This window comes from Nicotiana tabacum, chromosome 23 (genome assembly GCF_000715075.1).
Source record: "Nicotiana tabacum cultivar K326 chromosome 23, ASM71507v2, whole genome shotgun sequence".
NCBI lineage: Eukaryota > Viridiplantae > Streptophyta > Magnoliopsida > Solanales > Solanaceae > Nicotiana > Nicotiana tabacum.
Genome location: NC_134102.1, coordinates 12,509,419 through 12,522,723, shown reverse-complemented (window position 1 = coordinate 12,522,723; position 13,305 = coordinate 12,509,419). Strand labels below are relative to the sequence as shown.

At 36.1% G+C, this 13,305-nt stretch overlaps 2 protein-coding genes across 3 annotated transcripts; both read left to right on the top strand.

The window, feature by feature from the left end:
* The first annotated feature begins 668 nt into the window (after window positions 1–668).
* LOC107810033 (diphthine--ammonia ligase) lies at window positions 669–8,615 on the top strand. Its single transcript, XM_016634756.2, is given in 13 exon segments — window positions 669–893; window positions 1,074–1,145; window positions 3,413–3,492; window positions 3,807–4,032; window positions 4,133–4,165; window positions 5,215–5,297; window positions 5,373–5,445; window positions 5,881–6,226; window positions 6,381–6,712; window positions 6,901–7,238; window positions 7,709–7,796; window positions 7,798–8,064; window positions 8,243–8,615. Coding segments are annotated over 13 exon segments (2,232 nt in total). The 5' UTR covers window positions 669–815; the 3' UTR covers window positions 8,459–8,615.
* Window positions 8,616–10,140: 1,525 nt separating this feature from the next.
* Window positions 10,141–13,059, top strand: LOC107810036 (transcription initiation factor TFIID subunit 9). Of its 2 annotated transcripts, none has more exons than XM_016634762.2 (3): window positions 10,141–10,268; window positions 10,911–11,188; window positions 12,603–13,059. In XM_016634762.2, exons 2-3 carry the CDS (start codon window positions 10,928–10,930, stop codon window positions 12,891–12,893), a joined length of 552 nt encoding a protein of 183 aa, XP_016490248.1. In that variant the 5' UTR covers window positions 10,141–10,268; window positions 10,911–10,927; the 3' UTR covers window positions 12,894–13,059. The 2 variants fall into 2 exon arrangements, with proteins under 2 accessions (XP_016490248.1, XP_016490246.1); XM_016634760.2 differs by having other exon boundaries at window positions 10,874–11,188.
* Window positions 13,060–13,305: the final 246 nt, after the last annotated feature.

Genomic DNA, 13,305 nt, shown 5'->3' with positions numbered 1-13,305 from the left:
CAACTCAAGTTGGCTCATTGGGTTAAAATGGGTGCTTCCATTTGAGCAATTCAGAGCGTTCAACTCAAAATCATTTTCATTTGTTTGTTTATTCTTTTATAATTTGTTTAATTGCAAATCAAACTAACCAAAGCTTTCTCTTTAGCTTATCATGACAACATCTAACCAAGCAAATTTTGAGAAATGCTTTTTTCCATTGTTATGTAACAATGGATTTGTCTGTATAATGTTTATGAAATGTAATCAAATGTATAATTTGAGAAAACCTTGGTGGAAAATTTTCAGCAGATTTACAATATTTAAATGAAGAGAAAATTCCCTGCATATAAGATAGAGGAGAGATTATGCCATTGGTTTAGCCTCTAGTAAGTTTTTTAAGCTTGCTAATTAAGCTTCACGCTAACTTTCCTAAATCCTAATCACATGTCAAGAGGTGAAATGCGAAATCTTGCTCCATAACAGTCAGACTACTTAATTGAGATTTAGTTAACTTGAACTAATTTAATTGAAGTTTAGTTAACTTTTATGTGGAAAAAGGAAAAGCAATGGTAAGTTGGTAACTTTATTTTCCTTGGGTAAATTCCTCAAAATTCATTACACTGTCTTAAATCCTTGCAAAAATTGTAAGAGCCCAACAAAACGTACGAATCACAGAACCCAAAAAAATCCACGCATAAAAGACCACAGAACTGAAGTCAAACAAAGACAAACAACAGCGTAAAATCACCGTTATTTCAAAAACCCTACTTCGCCGGCGCCATCATTTCTCGGCGACAGGTCGGAAACAGTGCCAGTTCTCGTCGCCGGTTAACAATATGAAAGTCGTGGCTTTAGTCAGTGGCGGCAAAGACAGTTGCTTTGCCATGATGAAATGTATTCAATATGGTCACGAGGTACTCAATTATAATCTCTTTACCTTTGTGTTTGTTAAATTTACATGCTTTTCACATTATTATTCTATTATTATTATTATTATTATTATTATTATTATTATTATTATTATTATTATTATTATTATTATTATTATTATTATTATTATTATTATTATTATTATTATTGTGGTAATCTTTCAGATTGTTGCGTTGGCTAATTTGATTCCCGCGGATGATGCAACCGATGAGCTTGATAGCTACATGTATCAAACTGTGAGCTTCTGTTTCTTCTTCTCTTTGTTACATAGTGATAATGCGGTTAGCTTTGTAATTCTCAGTCAATCAACACGTTCTATTACTCCCTCCTTCCCAATTTATGTGATCTTATTTGACTGAGCACAATTTATACTCCCTCCATTTCAAAATATATGAACTTGTTTTCTTTTTAGTCCGTGCAAAAAAGAATGACATCTTTTCATATTTGGAAACAATTTACTTTTATGCAATGATATATAGCCACCCAAAATATATGTGCCTTATCGTACGCCACAAGTTCAAAAGTCATTCTCTTTTTTCTTAAATTTCGTGTACAATCAAATAGGTTCACATAAATTGAAACGGAGTGAGTATGTGTTTGTTTGACTGAGCACATAGTTTAAGAAAGAAAGACGGACTTTTGAAACTTGTGGCTCTCATTAAGGGTAAAATGTAAAGTGTATAGTTAAACTGTTTCTAAATACAAAAATGTGTCATTCTTTTTGGTATAAGTTAGAAAGTAATACTCCCACCGTTCCAATTTATGTGGCGTTGTTTGACTCGTTACAAAGTTTAAGATAGAAAGAAAGACTTTTGAAACAACAACAACAACAACATACCCAGTATAATCCCACAAGTGGGGTCTGGGGAGGATAACGTGTACGCAGACCTTACCCCTACCTGGAGAGGTAGAGAGGCTGTTTCCGATAGACCCTCGGCTCAAGATAAGGTGTTAAAAAAAGGGGAAAAAGAAGAAAGAAGAAGAAAGAGGGGGAGAAAGAAAGGCGAGGGAGACAAAAGACAATAAGGAAAAAGAGACGAAAAAGTAGCATCAGATAGTAACAATTAGAGCAGTAAAAGGGAGAAATAGTAGCATCAAATAGTAAGAATCAGGGAGCAACAATTTCCAGTAGCAATTTTCAAAAACAATGGGCGTGGTTGCTAAGTACCAGAAATAATAACAAACTGAAAGGAAGGAACTTTCAACCAACAATGTGAGGCTATAAATCAATCTCATTAACGGTAAAATGAGAAGTTTAAAGTTAAATTATTTCTAAATATGGAAAAGTATCATTATTTATGGACAAACTAAAAAAGAAAAGAATATTACATAAATTGGGATGGAGGGAGTACTTGAAGTCCACCATATGAATTCTCTCTATGCATAATATAGAGAGGATTTCTCATAGCTTGATTGTTTTTATTGAAGAGGTGTTGAAGCAGAGAAATTCATTTTAGATATATGTGAAAATGGCACTGACGCTCAAGGGAAACAACCTTAACGTGCAAATTCAATCTGATTATAGCTTTATAAACCATGTATTTTGATCTTTTGGGTAGTTATAGGCTGCTAATTTCTTAAAGTGGTTGAATTTTGTTTTCCTTTTCTTTCTTTCTTTTTTACTTGTGATTGGAGGAGATCTCGTTTGTTGCTTGGAGATTCTAATTAAAAAAGCAGTAACTTTCTCTACTTAATTTTTATCCCAAGAAAATATCTCGACACGAATAGAATAGCTGTGAGAGCAGCGATGCTTTGAATGTTGGGACTGTAAAGCCTACACTTACACGAGAGGAAATGCCATAGAAGTTCAGATATTAAGACGGATACGCGGTTATACAAGATTCAAGAAGTAAATAATCACATCTCATAGAGAGTACAAGGGGTACGACGTAGGGGATAATATGATGATTAAAGATGCAGCGGTTAGTAGGTGCAACAATATGATGATTAAAGATGCTAAAAGGAATGATATAGACCTAAAATCACATGGAGGTAAGTTTTTTCAAAGGACCAAATATCTCTGAGAGTCGGTGCAGACTTAGCTATAAGCATAATGCAGTAAAATTAGTTGATGTTACACTTACATTATGTTCTGTGTTTGTTAGTATTCCTTTTATTCTAGTTAGACGGTTATGTACATATAAAGATAAATATGAGACCTAGTGAATCCATAATTTGCATAAAAGACAGATTATTTAGTATTGGAACGACGGAGACCTGAATACATCTAAATGGATACAGAGGATTCATATGGCCAAAGCCGAAGTAATTTCAGATTGAGGTATAGTTCATTGATTGTTTAGATTGCAGGAGAAGTTAATTAATAATGAGTATGGTTGATCCACTTCTTAATATCTCCTATTGTATTTGAGGATATCTCCTCTTTTTTTAATTAATGAGTAGAATTGTGATTATAAGTTTTGCTAAATAAGAATGAAATTGGATATTCTTCTCCTCTCCTTGATACCATTTCATTTAGAATGTTTGCTAACTTTATCTGCAGGTTGGGCACCAGATAGTTGTTAGCTATGCAAAATGCATGGGACTTCCATTATTCCGGAGGCGAATTCAAGGATCCACAAGGCAAGCCCTTTTGCAGGAAATCTTTTGTGCAACCAACTGCCTAATTTTGAAAATTTTAGTACTTGGGTTGAGAACTGGACAGTTGAAGTTTATTTCTTGTCAGAAGGATGGAGATGTGAAATTGTCTTAGTTTTGGTTTGCTTTATTCTATTTAAAAAGGCAGCAAATAATTGTTTCTCTAATACTGCTGCCTGAATAATCTCTGTAAGCTGTTAAAAATGTAATTGTTAACTTGAATAAGACATAGATGTTGGAAGAAGCTAACATACCTGCAGCTTAATATCTGTTTGTAACTTTTCTAGTTTGATTCACAGACATCATGACCTAAGCTACAGGATGACTCCTGGTGATGAAGTAGAAGATATGTTTATATTGTTGAATGAGGTAAAAAGACAGATACCTTCTGTTGCTGCAGTATCTTCTGGTGCAATTGCATCTGACTACCAGAGATTACGAGTGGAAAGTGTATGTTCAAGGTTAGGGCTTGTTTCGTTGGCATACCTATGGAAGCAAGACCAATCATTTCTTCTACAGGAAATGGTAAATTTGTGATAGAACAAGAAATATGGAAATCAATCATTGCAGTTCCAAGTTTGATCTGAAGTTCTCTTCTTTTCCTTTTGTCCCCCCACCCCCGCAGATAAGAAGTGGAATTATTGCAATAATTGTGAAGGTTGGGATCTCTAAGCTCTTCCTATTTGAGGTTTCTCATGTAATCATTATACTTGTGGGGGTTTGTGATTGCGTCTTTTGGGATGGAGTCCTCTCTGTCACTCTGCCCTTTTCTTGAGGAACAGAGTAATCTGTGGATGACTTGAGATTTGAGGGAAGCAACTAAATTTTGGATTGACAATGCCTTCAAAATGTTAGTTATATAGGATGAGAAAATGTGGAGACTTGTTCTTGTTAACCAAACTGATTAAGCTTAAAAGTTTATTGTAGGAGAAAGAGTAGAAGTAAACTCCTACTTTTCCATAAAATTAATATCTATGAATAAAGAAACCAAAGATGTTTGGGACTTTCTATAGTAGAAGCTGAGTAAGATGCTGATACACCAGTTGTTAGCTGAAGCTGTCTTTTGACTCGCATATAAAAGTTTATCTTGTTCTTTCGACAGTTTTCTTGACAAGGTACACGACCAAGTCAGTGCATGTACATGAGAACGCACATACATTTATCTTGTGTTATGAACAAAATTATCATCTCTAAAACCTGAAATTCACCTTTGCCCCCCTTCTTACAAACAGATGTGCAATAAATCCATTTTCTTTGCTCCAGAACCTAAGCTAGAAACGGAGATACTAATTCTTTGAATTTCGTTTATTTCCTAGAAGTGAGAGTTGAGAATTTTATGTTTCTATATATTCCAACTAAGAAATACGATATTTGACATTGGCTGAGCATAGAAATATAATTTAAGAAAAGCATTCATCTTTCAGATGTGTCAGATCTCTGCACAATCGATTGGTTTACATGCTCATAACTCCATATTAGATTTAAAAAGAAAACTAATGATCTTTTCAGTGACAGAGATGACAGAGCCAAAAAGTTGTTTTCAGCTTTAGGGCATTGTGTGTGGCACAAGTGACTCCTTGCAATTGTTTAAGTGTTCTCTTATTATAAATGCACCTCAGGATAGACGTTTCTCTCAACTTTTTGTAAATTGGATGAGAAGTGATGCTTTTTCTCTTTGTTTAGTTGCTGTACTTTTGAATCTTTTAGGTTGCTGCTATTGGATTGGACCCCTCAAAACACTTGGGAAAAGAGCTAGTATATCTGGAGTCCCATCTCCACAAGCTAAAAGAGTATGATACAGTTAGCAAATATTTGGGCATTATTTTACTTCAGTTTTCCCGCATTTTTATGTCTGTTTTTGGCAGGTTATATGGAATAAATGTCTGTGGTGAAGGTGGAGAATATGAATCATTAACCCTTGATTGCCCTCTGTTTAAAGCAAGTATTTCATCTCTCTCTCTCTCTCTCTCTTTCTCCCCCCCCAGGCAGGAAGCATATGGTTGCACTATATGGTCTCAAAAAGAAATCTAGCGTTATTAATATAGTATTACCAGTGCTTTGGGGAACATTCTACTCCATCTGTTCCATGATTTTTGTTTAGGTTTCATTTCATAAATCAAATTGAATATTGATAATGTGATTGTACATATTTATGCATTTAGTTATGTATCTTTTGTGGGGGTCTATTATTCATTTTTATTTTTGGTGGGCGGAATTGCGTTTGCAAAGTCCAAGAAACGGCTTTGATCATAGCTCAATTTGACCTTCAAAAGTCAAATGAAGTAAAAATGATGTGACAGATTATGATTTAGTGTTTAAAAGTTACGTCCCTTTTCTTGCTTTCTCACATGTCTTATTTTTTAACTCTCGCAGAATGCGCGGATTATGCTGGATGAATTTCAAATTGTCTTGCATTCGTCAGATGCCATAGCCCCTGTTGGCATCGTCCATCCCCTAGCATTCCATCTCGAAAAGAAGATGGAGTCAAAATCTTCAAATGCCATTGATGAAGTCAGCAATGTCTTCCAGGGGAACGTGGATAAAGTATTTGAAGTGCAAGGAGATGCCCACCAAGAAGGTGAAGCAGTTGACGAATTTGTTGCTATAAGCTCTAAGCAACCAGATGTCAGTAAGGAGGAGCTCAAATTTTCAAAAACAATGAAGGATGATATCTTTTCTATTTCTTGCTGGCTTCAAGATTCGTGTAAAAATTCAGCAGGTAAAAACATACGAGTTACTATAGAAGGTTAATGTTGTAGGTGGAATCGTATCTGGTATTGTGCTATATGTTGAATTCTCTCTCTGATCTAGTTCCTCTCATATCTCCTCTGTATCTTTGTAGTTTTCAATGCTTTTAGCCTTGTGATTGCCAGATTTATGGGAAGATCTGGAGGTTGTTCTAATGAGAATTGAAGCTCTGCTCGTGGAAAATGGTTCCTCCTGGGAAAATGTACTGTACATCCATCTTTATATTGCCAACATGGATGAGTTTGCAGTGGCAAATGAAACCTATGTCAGATATATCACTCAGGAGAAGTGTCGTTTTGGTGTACCATCACGGTCTACCATTGAGCTCCCTCTGTTGCTAGTTGGTTTAGGGAGGGCATATATTGAAGTTTTAGTGGCAAATGATCTTACTAAAAAGGTCTTGCATGTACAAAGCATTTCTTGCTGGGCCCCTAGCTGTATCGGTCCGTACAGTCAGGTACTGATTTTTTAAATACTGTACCATTCATATCATTCCTGCAATAACGCGGTTATCATTTTTAGTGTCTTGATTCTTACTTGGGTCTAAAGCATATAACTAAAAAGATAGTTCTAGTTTCAATTGCTATCAGGAGAATCATCTTGAAAATATGCTTCTGATTGATTTACCACATCACTATGTTGCAGGCAACTTTGCACAATGACATATTACACATGGCAGGACAGCTGGGGCTTGACCCAGCAACAATGGTGCTTTGTGAAGGAGGTCCGGTTGATGAACTTGAACAGGCACTGGAAAACAGCGAAGCAGTGGCTAGCAGCTTTAATTGTTCAATATCTACATCAGCCATAGTGTTTGTCATATATTGTTCAGCATCCATGGACACGTCAGAAAGAGTTGTTGTTCAGAACAAGACAAAAGCACTTCTTAATCAAATGAAGTCGGTCCATGCTGAGGGCGCAAAGAAGTCCATAGTCCTAGATCCAATTTTCCTCTATATTCTTGTTCCTGATCTGCCAAAAAGGTAGTTTGTGTTGGGGGTGCTCCATAGACCATAGTATAAAATGACACTCTAATGTTAGCGCTTCCAAGAACCGTGATGCGGATAGTTAGCTGTAATGTAGTCGAGTATCTGCCATAGTTGTTTTATTTCCCTCTGTAATGTAGTCGAGATTAGACAAGAGTGGGTTGCTCTAGTGGTAAGCACCCTCCACTTCCAACCAAGAGGTTGTGAGTTCGAGTCACCCCAAGAGCAAGGTGGGGAGTTCTTGGAGGGAGGGAGCCGAGGGTCTATCGGAAACAGCCTCTCTACCCCAGGGTAGGGGTAAGGTCTGCGTACACACTACCCTCCCCAGACCCCACTAGTGGGATTATACTGGGTTGTTGTTGTTGCCAGATGCAGCCTCCTGAAAGAAGCATAGACGGAGACAGATAACTTCTCTTTTACACTGCTCTCTCGTCAAACATTTTATTGAGTACAGTTCCTCTATGTAGAGCGCTGGTTGAAGTGAAGCCCATGCTTTACACTGGGGAGTATATGTCGGCTCCAAGTGACCATGCCATGCAGTATCAATCCACAGGAACAAGGTTATTGGGGCTTTGAGTATGAAACATGGCATGACGTTTGCCTTCAGAAATGTGTTGCTTATGGGAAAGTGTGCACAGCAATTCTTTCAGTTACTGAAGAGCTTGCATGGAAGATCTGCTCCAACGCCAATGTTGCAGGTCTTGCCGATCTTAAGTCTAATGGTCCTGTTGAAGAGGAACAAGTCATATTGATCGCTAGATTTTGCATTTACCGTCTGGATAAAATCCTGTTGGAGTATAATTTCACTTGGGACGATGTACTGGTTAGTTTCTTTTCCCTGACCTATCTGTTTTATTTCACAAATTTTCACAACATGAAGATCTTTCTTTTACAGTTTGCTCTTTTCTAGACCCCTTCCCTCCTCTACCTTTTCTTGTTCTGTTATTCCCTTAACCTGATAAAGTATTCTAGCCCTCTGACAAAGGTCTCTACTTTTGCAGAATTTCAGGCTCTACTTTGCAAGTAGTCTTAATATCCCTCATAGAACATTGTCTCGAATCTTCACTGATGTGTTTAATGAATTTGCTCAGATGAGTCAGAGAGTTAGCGTAAATGCCGAGCCTATCTTAAATATCGTTCCAGTCTTGGGTGCTGGGAGGTCTTTATCGACCTTGGATGATATATTCACGTGTGAATTCATCGCTAGGAAATGTTAGATCTCATTTAAATTAGGGAATTATATATTAAATGTTGAGAAAAAGAGAATTTTGAACTTGAACAAATTCTTATAATGTTATTGCCAACCCAATTGTTGCAAATTACACTTAGCTTTACAGGAAATGAATATATGAAGTGCATCTCATTTCTGCAGTACTTTGTAAAGTTGCTTCATTTCTCTGCAGCTTCACTTGTGTCGATGCTTTGTATGATTGCAGTACTCATAGTTGTCTCACACTGTACTGTCCAAGAGAAAAAGAGATGAACTCGTGAAAGAAACTAAGGGTCATTTGGTTGGGAAACAAGTTCCCATGATTAATTATCCCGGGATTAGTTATCTCACCTTCTCATGGGGATAAAAAAAAATACTACAATCCCGGGATAACTAATCCCGGAATTAATTACCCCTTATCCCTCGTACCAAATGATCCCTAAAGGTAGTGTTTCGTCTCAAATTGAAGAGATGGAACTTTCAGTTTTGGAAGAAACATTTCAAATTACTTTCCGTTTTAATGCTTAAGCTTGTGTAACTCTTTTGGTTTCATATCAAATTTTCAAGCCAAGTGGAATGTAGCTTCTGCTGCAAGTAGAAGTTAGCTGCAGTGGCTTCTTTTAAAGTGGTTTTTAGTGCGCTGCTTCAATCATTTACCATAATTGTTCTTTAAAACATAAAACATGTCATATTTGATGGATATTAGCAATGTATTTACTCCTAAATTCAGTGCACTGCTTTAGGCACTGAATTGTTAAAATGACTGTTGATGACTTCCTTTTAGCATTTTCTAAGTACTAAAATCCAATTGCTCTGGGAAACCTCTCCTATTACATATTTAAGGTAGTCAAAATGAAAAAACGAGACTCCGTTTTCTAAATAAATTCTTAATGACTTTTTTTTTTTTTTTTTTTGGCTCCATTAGCTAGAGCCTAGAGGCATGAGTCCTATTTGAATGGTAAAAATAAGAATTCATTCTTTAGCACATATTGATAGGCGAAGTACACCAATAGCCACTTTTAAGCTCGCTATTTAAAATATATTATTTAAAGATAAGCCAATTTGTCCAAATTTTAAGACGAAGTATCCTGAATTTTTGAGCTGCTAATTTGAAATCCAAGATTTAGTGTCCTAAATTTTTAAGCTGCTAATTTTTAAGTGTCCTGAATTTCTCAACTGCTAATGTGAAATTCAGGGCTAACTATCCTGAATTTTTGAACTGCTAATTTAAAATTCAGGACATAAGATTTGAATTTTTGGACATAATTTTTGAACTTTAAGATGCGATGTCCTGAAGTTTGAATCTAAAGGTTTAAACTTCAGGACGTCGTGTCCTGAAGTTTGAACGAATTGGCTAATTTTTAAATACATTATAAATTATGAATATATTTTAAATATCATGCTCAAAAGTAGCTACCTGGTGTCATTTCTACCATATTGTATAAGCATAAATAATTTAACTTTAAATTTATTTATTTTTACTGCGAATAGATATGATATATATATATATATATATATATATATATATATATATATATATATATATATATATAAATGTTATTGCATGTTTATGATCGAAATTTTTCAAAATTATCTCCTTTTTTCTGTAAATTTTAAATTCAATTAACGAGTTTGATAATTAAAATTTTAAAATCGGGTCAAATTAAAAAAAAAATGGGTCTCAAATTCCTCCAATTGTTAAACCCGTCAAAACTAGTAGGAGTAGTATTTTCCGAATCCCCAAATCGAAATCTCTTCCAGTTCGCTCAAGCCGTTGCCCTCTTCCGTCAATCCCAGCACCGTCGGCGACTTCTCCGGTGAGTTCCCTTTCCACCGGCGACACACACACACACTCTCTCTTTCTCTTTCAAATTTCTCTTTCATTAAAGAGTAACCTAGTCTCTTTTGCTGCAATCTCTTCTGTTCAGTCTAGTGTATATACGCAAATAAGAAAAAAACAAATGGTTGTAAAAGTTTTGCTTTCAAGTTTGAGTATTTTGTACACCTTGATTTGTGAGCATTTTGTCTAAACCTTCGTGGTCAGAGTTATCCGGTCGAGCATAAAAAGAAGAGTTGTAATTCTTTAGTAAACCTAATTTAGGGCTTACTTTAGCTGGTGTATATGAAATACTCTTACAACAATAATGCTTCAATCCCAAGCTGATCGGTTTGTTGTATAGAATTCTCTTACTTATAAAAAAAATAGTAGACTGGATTTTATAACAGGTGCTGGTTCTTTTCCAGGTATACTAATAACTAAAATAAGTGGTTTTGCTCTTCTTGTCATTTGCTTGATCAAGCTTTTTGGTATTTGATGATTAGTAGCACATTTTTGGGCCAGTTGTGAGCTAGATTCCTGAATCCACAGTAGGTTGTTTCTGCTATTCTTTGTTAGCACTAAAGAGGCATTACTGACGTGTAGGAAACGACTCTGAAGTTGAATTTTGGCTCTATGTAAGGTTGAACCTTCAAAGAAATGGCTGAAGGCGGAGAAGAGGACTTGCCAAGGGATGCAAAGATTGTGAAAACGTTGCTAAAATCAATGGGTGTTGATGATTTTGAGCCTCGAGTTGTTCATCAATTCTTAGAATTGTGGTATCGGTATGTTGTTGATGTACTCTCGGATGCTCAGGTCTACTCAGAGCATGCAGGGAAAGCTGCCATTGACTCTGATGATATCAAACTTGCCATTCAGTCGAAAGTTAATTTCAGCTTCTCACAACCCCCGCCGCGGGAGGTACTAAATCTTATCAGATCCTTTCTTGTTGTGCTGATAATTCATTATTCCGAGGTGTAAGATTCGTACCTTTCTTAGAGACCTCTTAGGTGTGTGGTGAAATTGATAATATTTAGCCTTCTCTTATCTAGGAAGGAAAAGTAAAAACAAGACACCGAAACGAAGGATTATATAGTAGCTAATATGATAGGCTTGCAGTAAATATGGTTCCTTTGTGACACTTGTAGATTTCACTGGAACCCAAAACAAAAAAGAGATTTCACTGGAGAGATGAAAAAATATCAACTATTACAACCTATATTTCTAGGTCATAATTTGGTGCAATGGTATGTGGTTAATTACCATGGCTTTCAGGAATTGATGAGGAGCGATTGGTGGCTGAATGTTGGGTTAGTTGTGTGGAAAATTTTCAGCTTTATGAAGAACAGAAGATGCTGTAAGTTCTGCAAAACTTTAAGGGGTGAATGGGTTCTGGCAATTTGAGGTCTGAAAAATTTTGCTCGTCTGGATCATTTTTGTGATGCTTAGCTGGCTAACCTTTTTATCCTTCATAGTATTATCAGGAGATTGATTAAAAGACAACAAGAAGAAAAGTAGAAAAATAACATTTAATCCCGCCTTGAGAATTTCCTAGGATAATCACAAAAAGAAGGCTGCATAGACCAGAATAAACAACGACGATTTGACCAAATCAAACTGAATACGTGTAGAGTACTCCAGTTAAATGAAGTTAGACCATTAGCTATCATAAATCAAAAGATATTCAAAAATCAAGTTACATATTTAGGTATTATTTTCTTCCGAAACTACCTTGTTCTTAGCTATTTACTTGAGTACTCTAGTACTTATTGGGTATGACTCCTTTCATACAGAGTTGAGAAAGATTTGGTTAAATACTTCTTATATAAAAACATTTCCAGCTATGAATTATGTTTTAATTTTTGTTATTCATTCTTATCGACTCTATTTCACAAGCGACTGGCAGTACTATGCCCGACTTCTCTAGCTATCTGACAGAACTAGCTTCATTTTCCACATGTGACACTTTCTGCCTCATAATACTTATAGATACCTCTTGTTGGATGAATTAAAAATTTTAATTTAATTATTAACCAACATGCACTTGGTATTGGATGTTTAATTTGCCCTGCATATATGTATTTTTTCCCTTCTTTTTTTTGTGGGGGGGTGGGGGAGGGATGATAAGGTAGACCAAACCCAGCCACCCCCCAAAAAAGCCCCATTTTCTAGGAGTCAATGGTGGCCCTTTCCGACTTTGCTTCATTGGTAACTCTAACTCCCAATGTTTTGGTTGGGACGGAAGTACTCTTTCTAGTTTCTACTTGAGCAACCTCACTCGTCCTCTGCTCAAATTCTTACTCTTCAGAAATTATGATAATCTCTCGCTTATCAGGTCCTACTGGAGCTGGCTAGGAACAGAAACAAGATCCCATTGCCGAAATCAATTGCTGGGCCTGGAGTATCACTCCCTCCTGAACAAGATACATTGATCAACCCAAACTATCAGCTAGCTATTGCAAAGAAGCAAATTAGCCAATCAGAAGAAACGGAGGAGGATGAAGAAAGTGCTGATCCCAACCCAGCCCCAACCCAAAATCCAAGTGTTTCTCATGAAAAGGCAGATGTGCCTCAAGGTACTCCTCAGCGAGTATCCTTTCCCCTTGGCGCTAAACGTCCAAGATGATGTATGTACTCTAGGACATTGTATAATGGTTGTTTAAACATTATGAAATTTTAAGATCTTTTTTAACAGTGTATTAGTTCAATGGCCCTCCTTGCAGCATTTATAGACACAATTAGAAGGGAGTTGAGACAAGCTATGAGACCAAGAATTATTTTGGCATTATCAATACGTTTCCATTATATTCATCTGATAAATGTCATTCTGTAGGATATGCTTTAATTACGTGTTTATTTGCTACTAAGACTGTAACAGGGAAACTATACTTAATATATTACTGACCTTGCCTAATCTAATGGAAACTGCATCGTTAGAGCCAAGATACTCAAAAACATTTTCCTTAAATTTCCTACAGAATTTGTATTACACCTTTACTGCTCACATAACATGGGCTAAATCTGCTTCAGATGTGCAG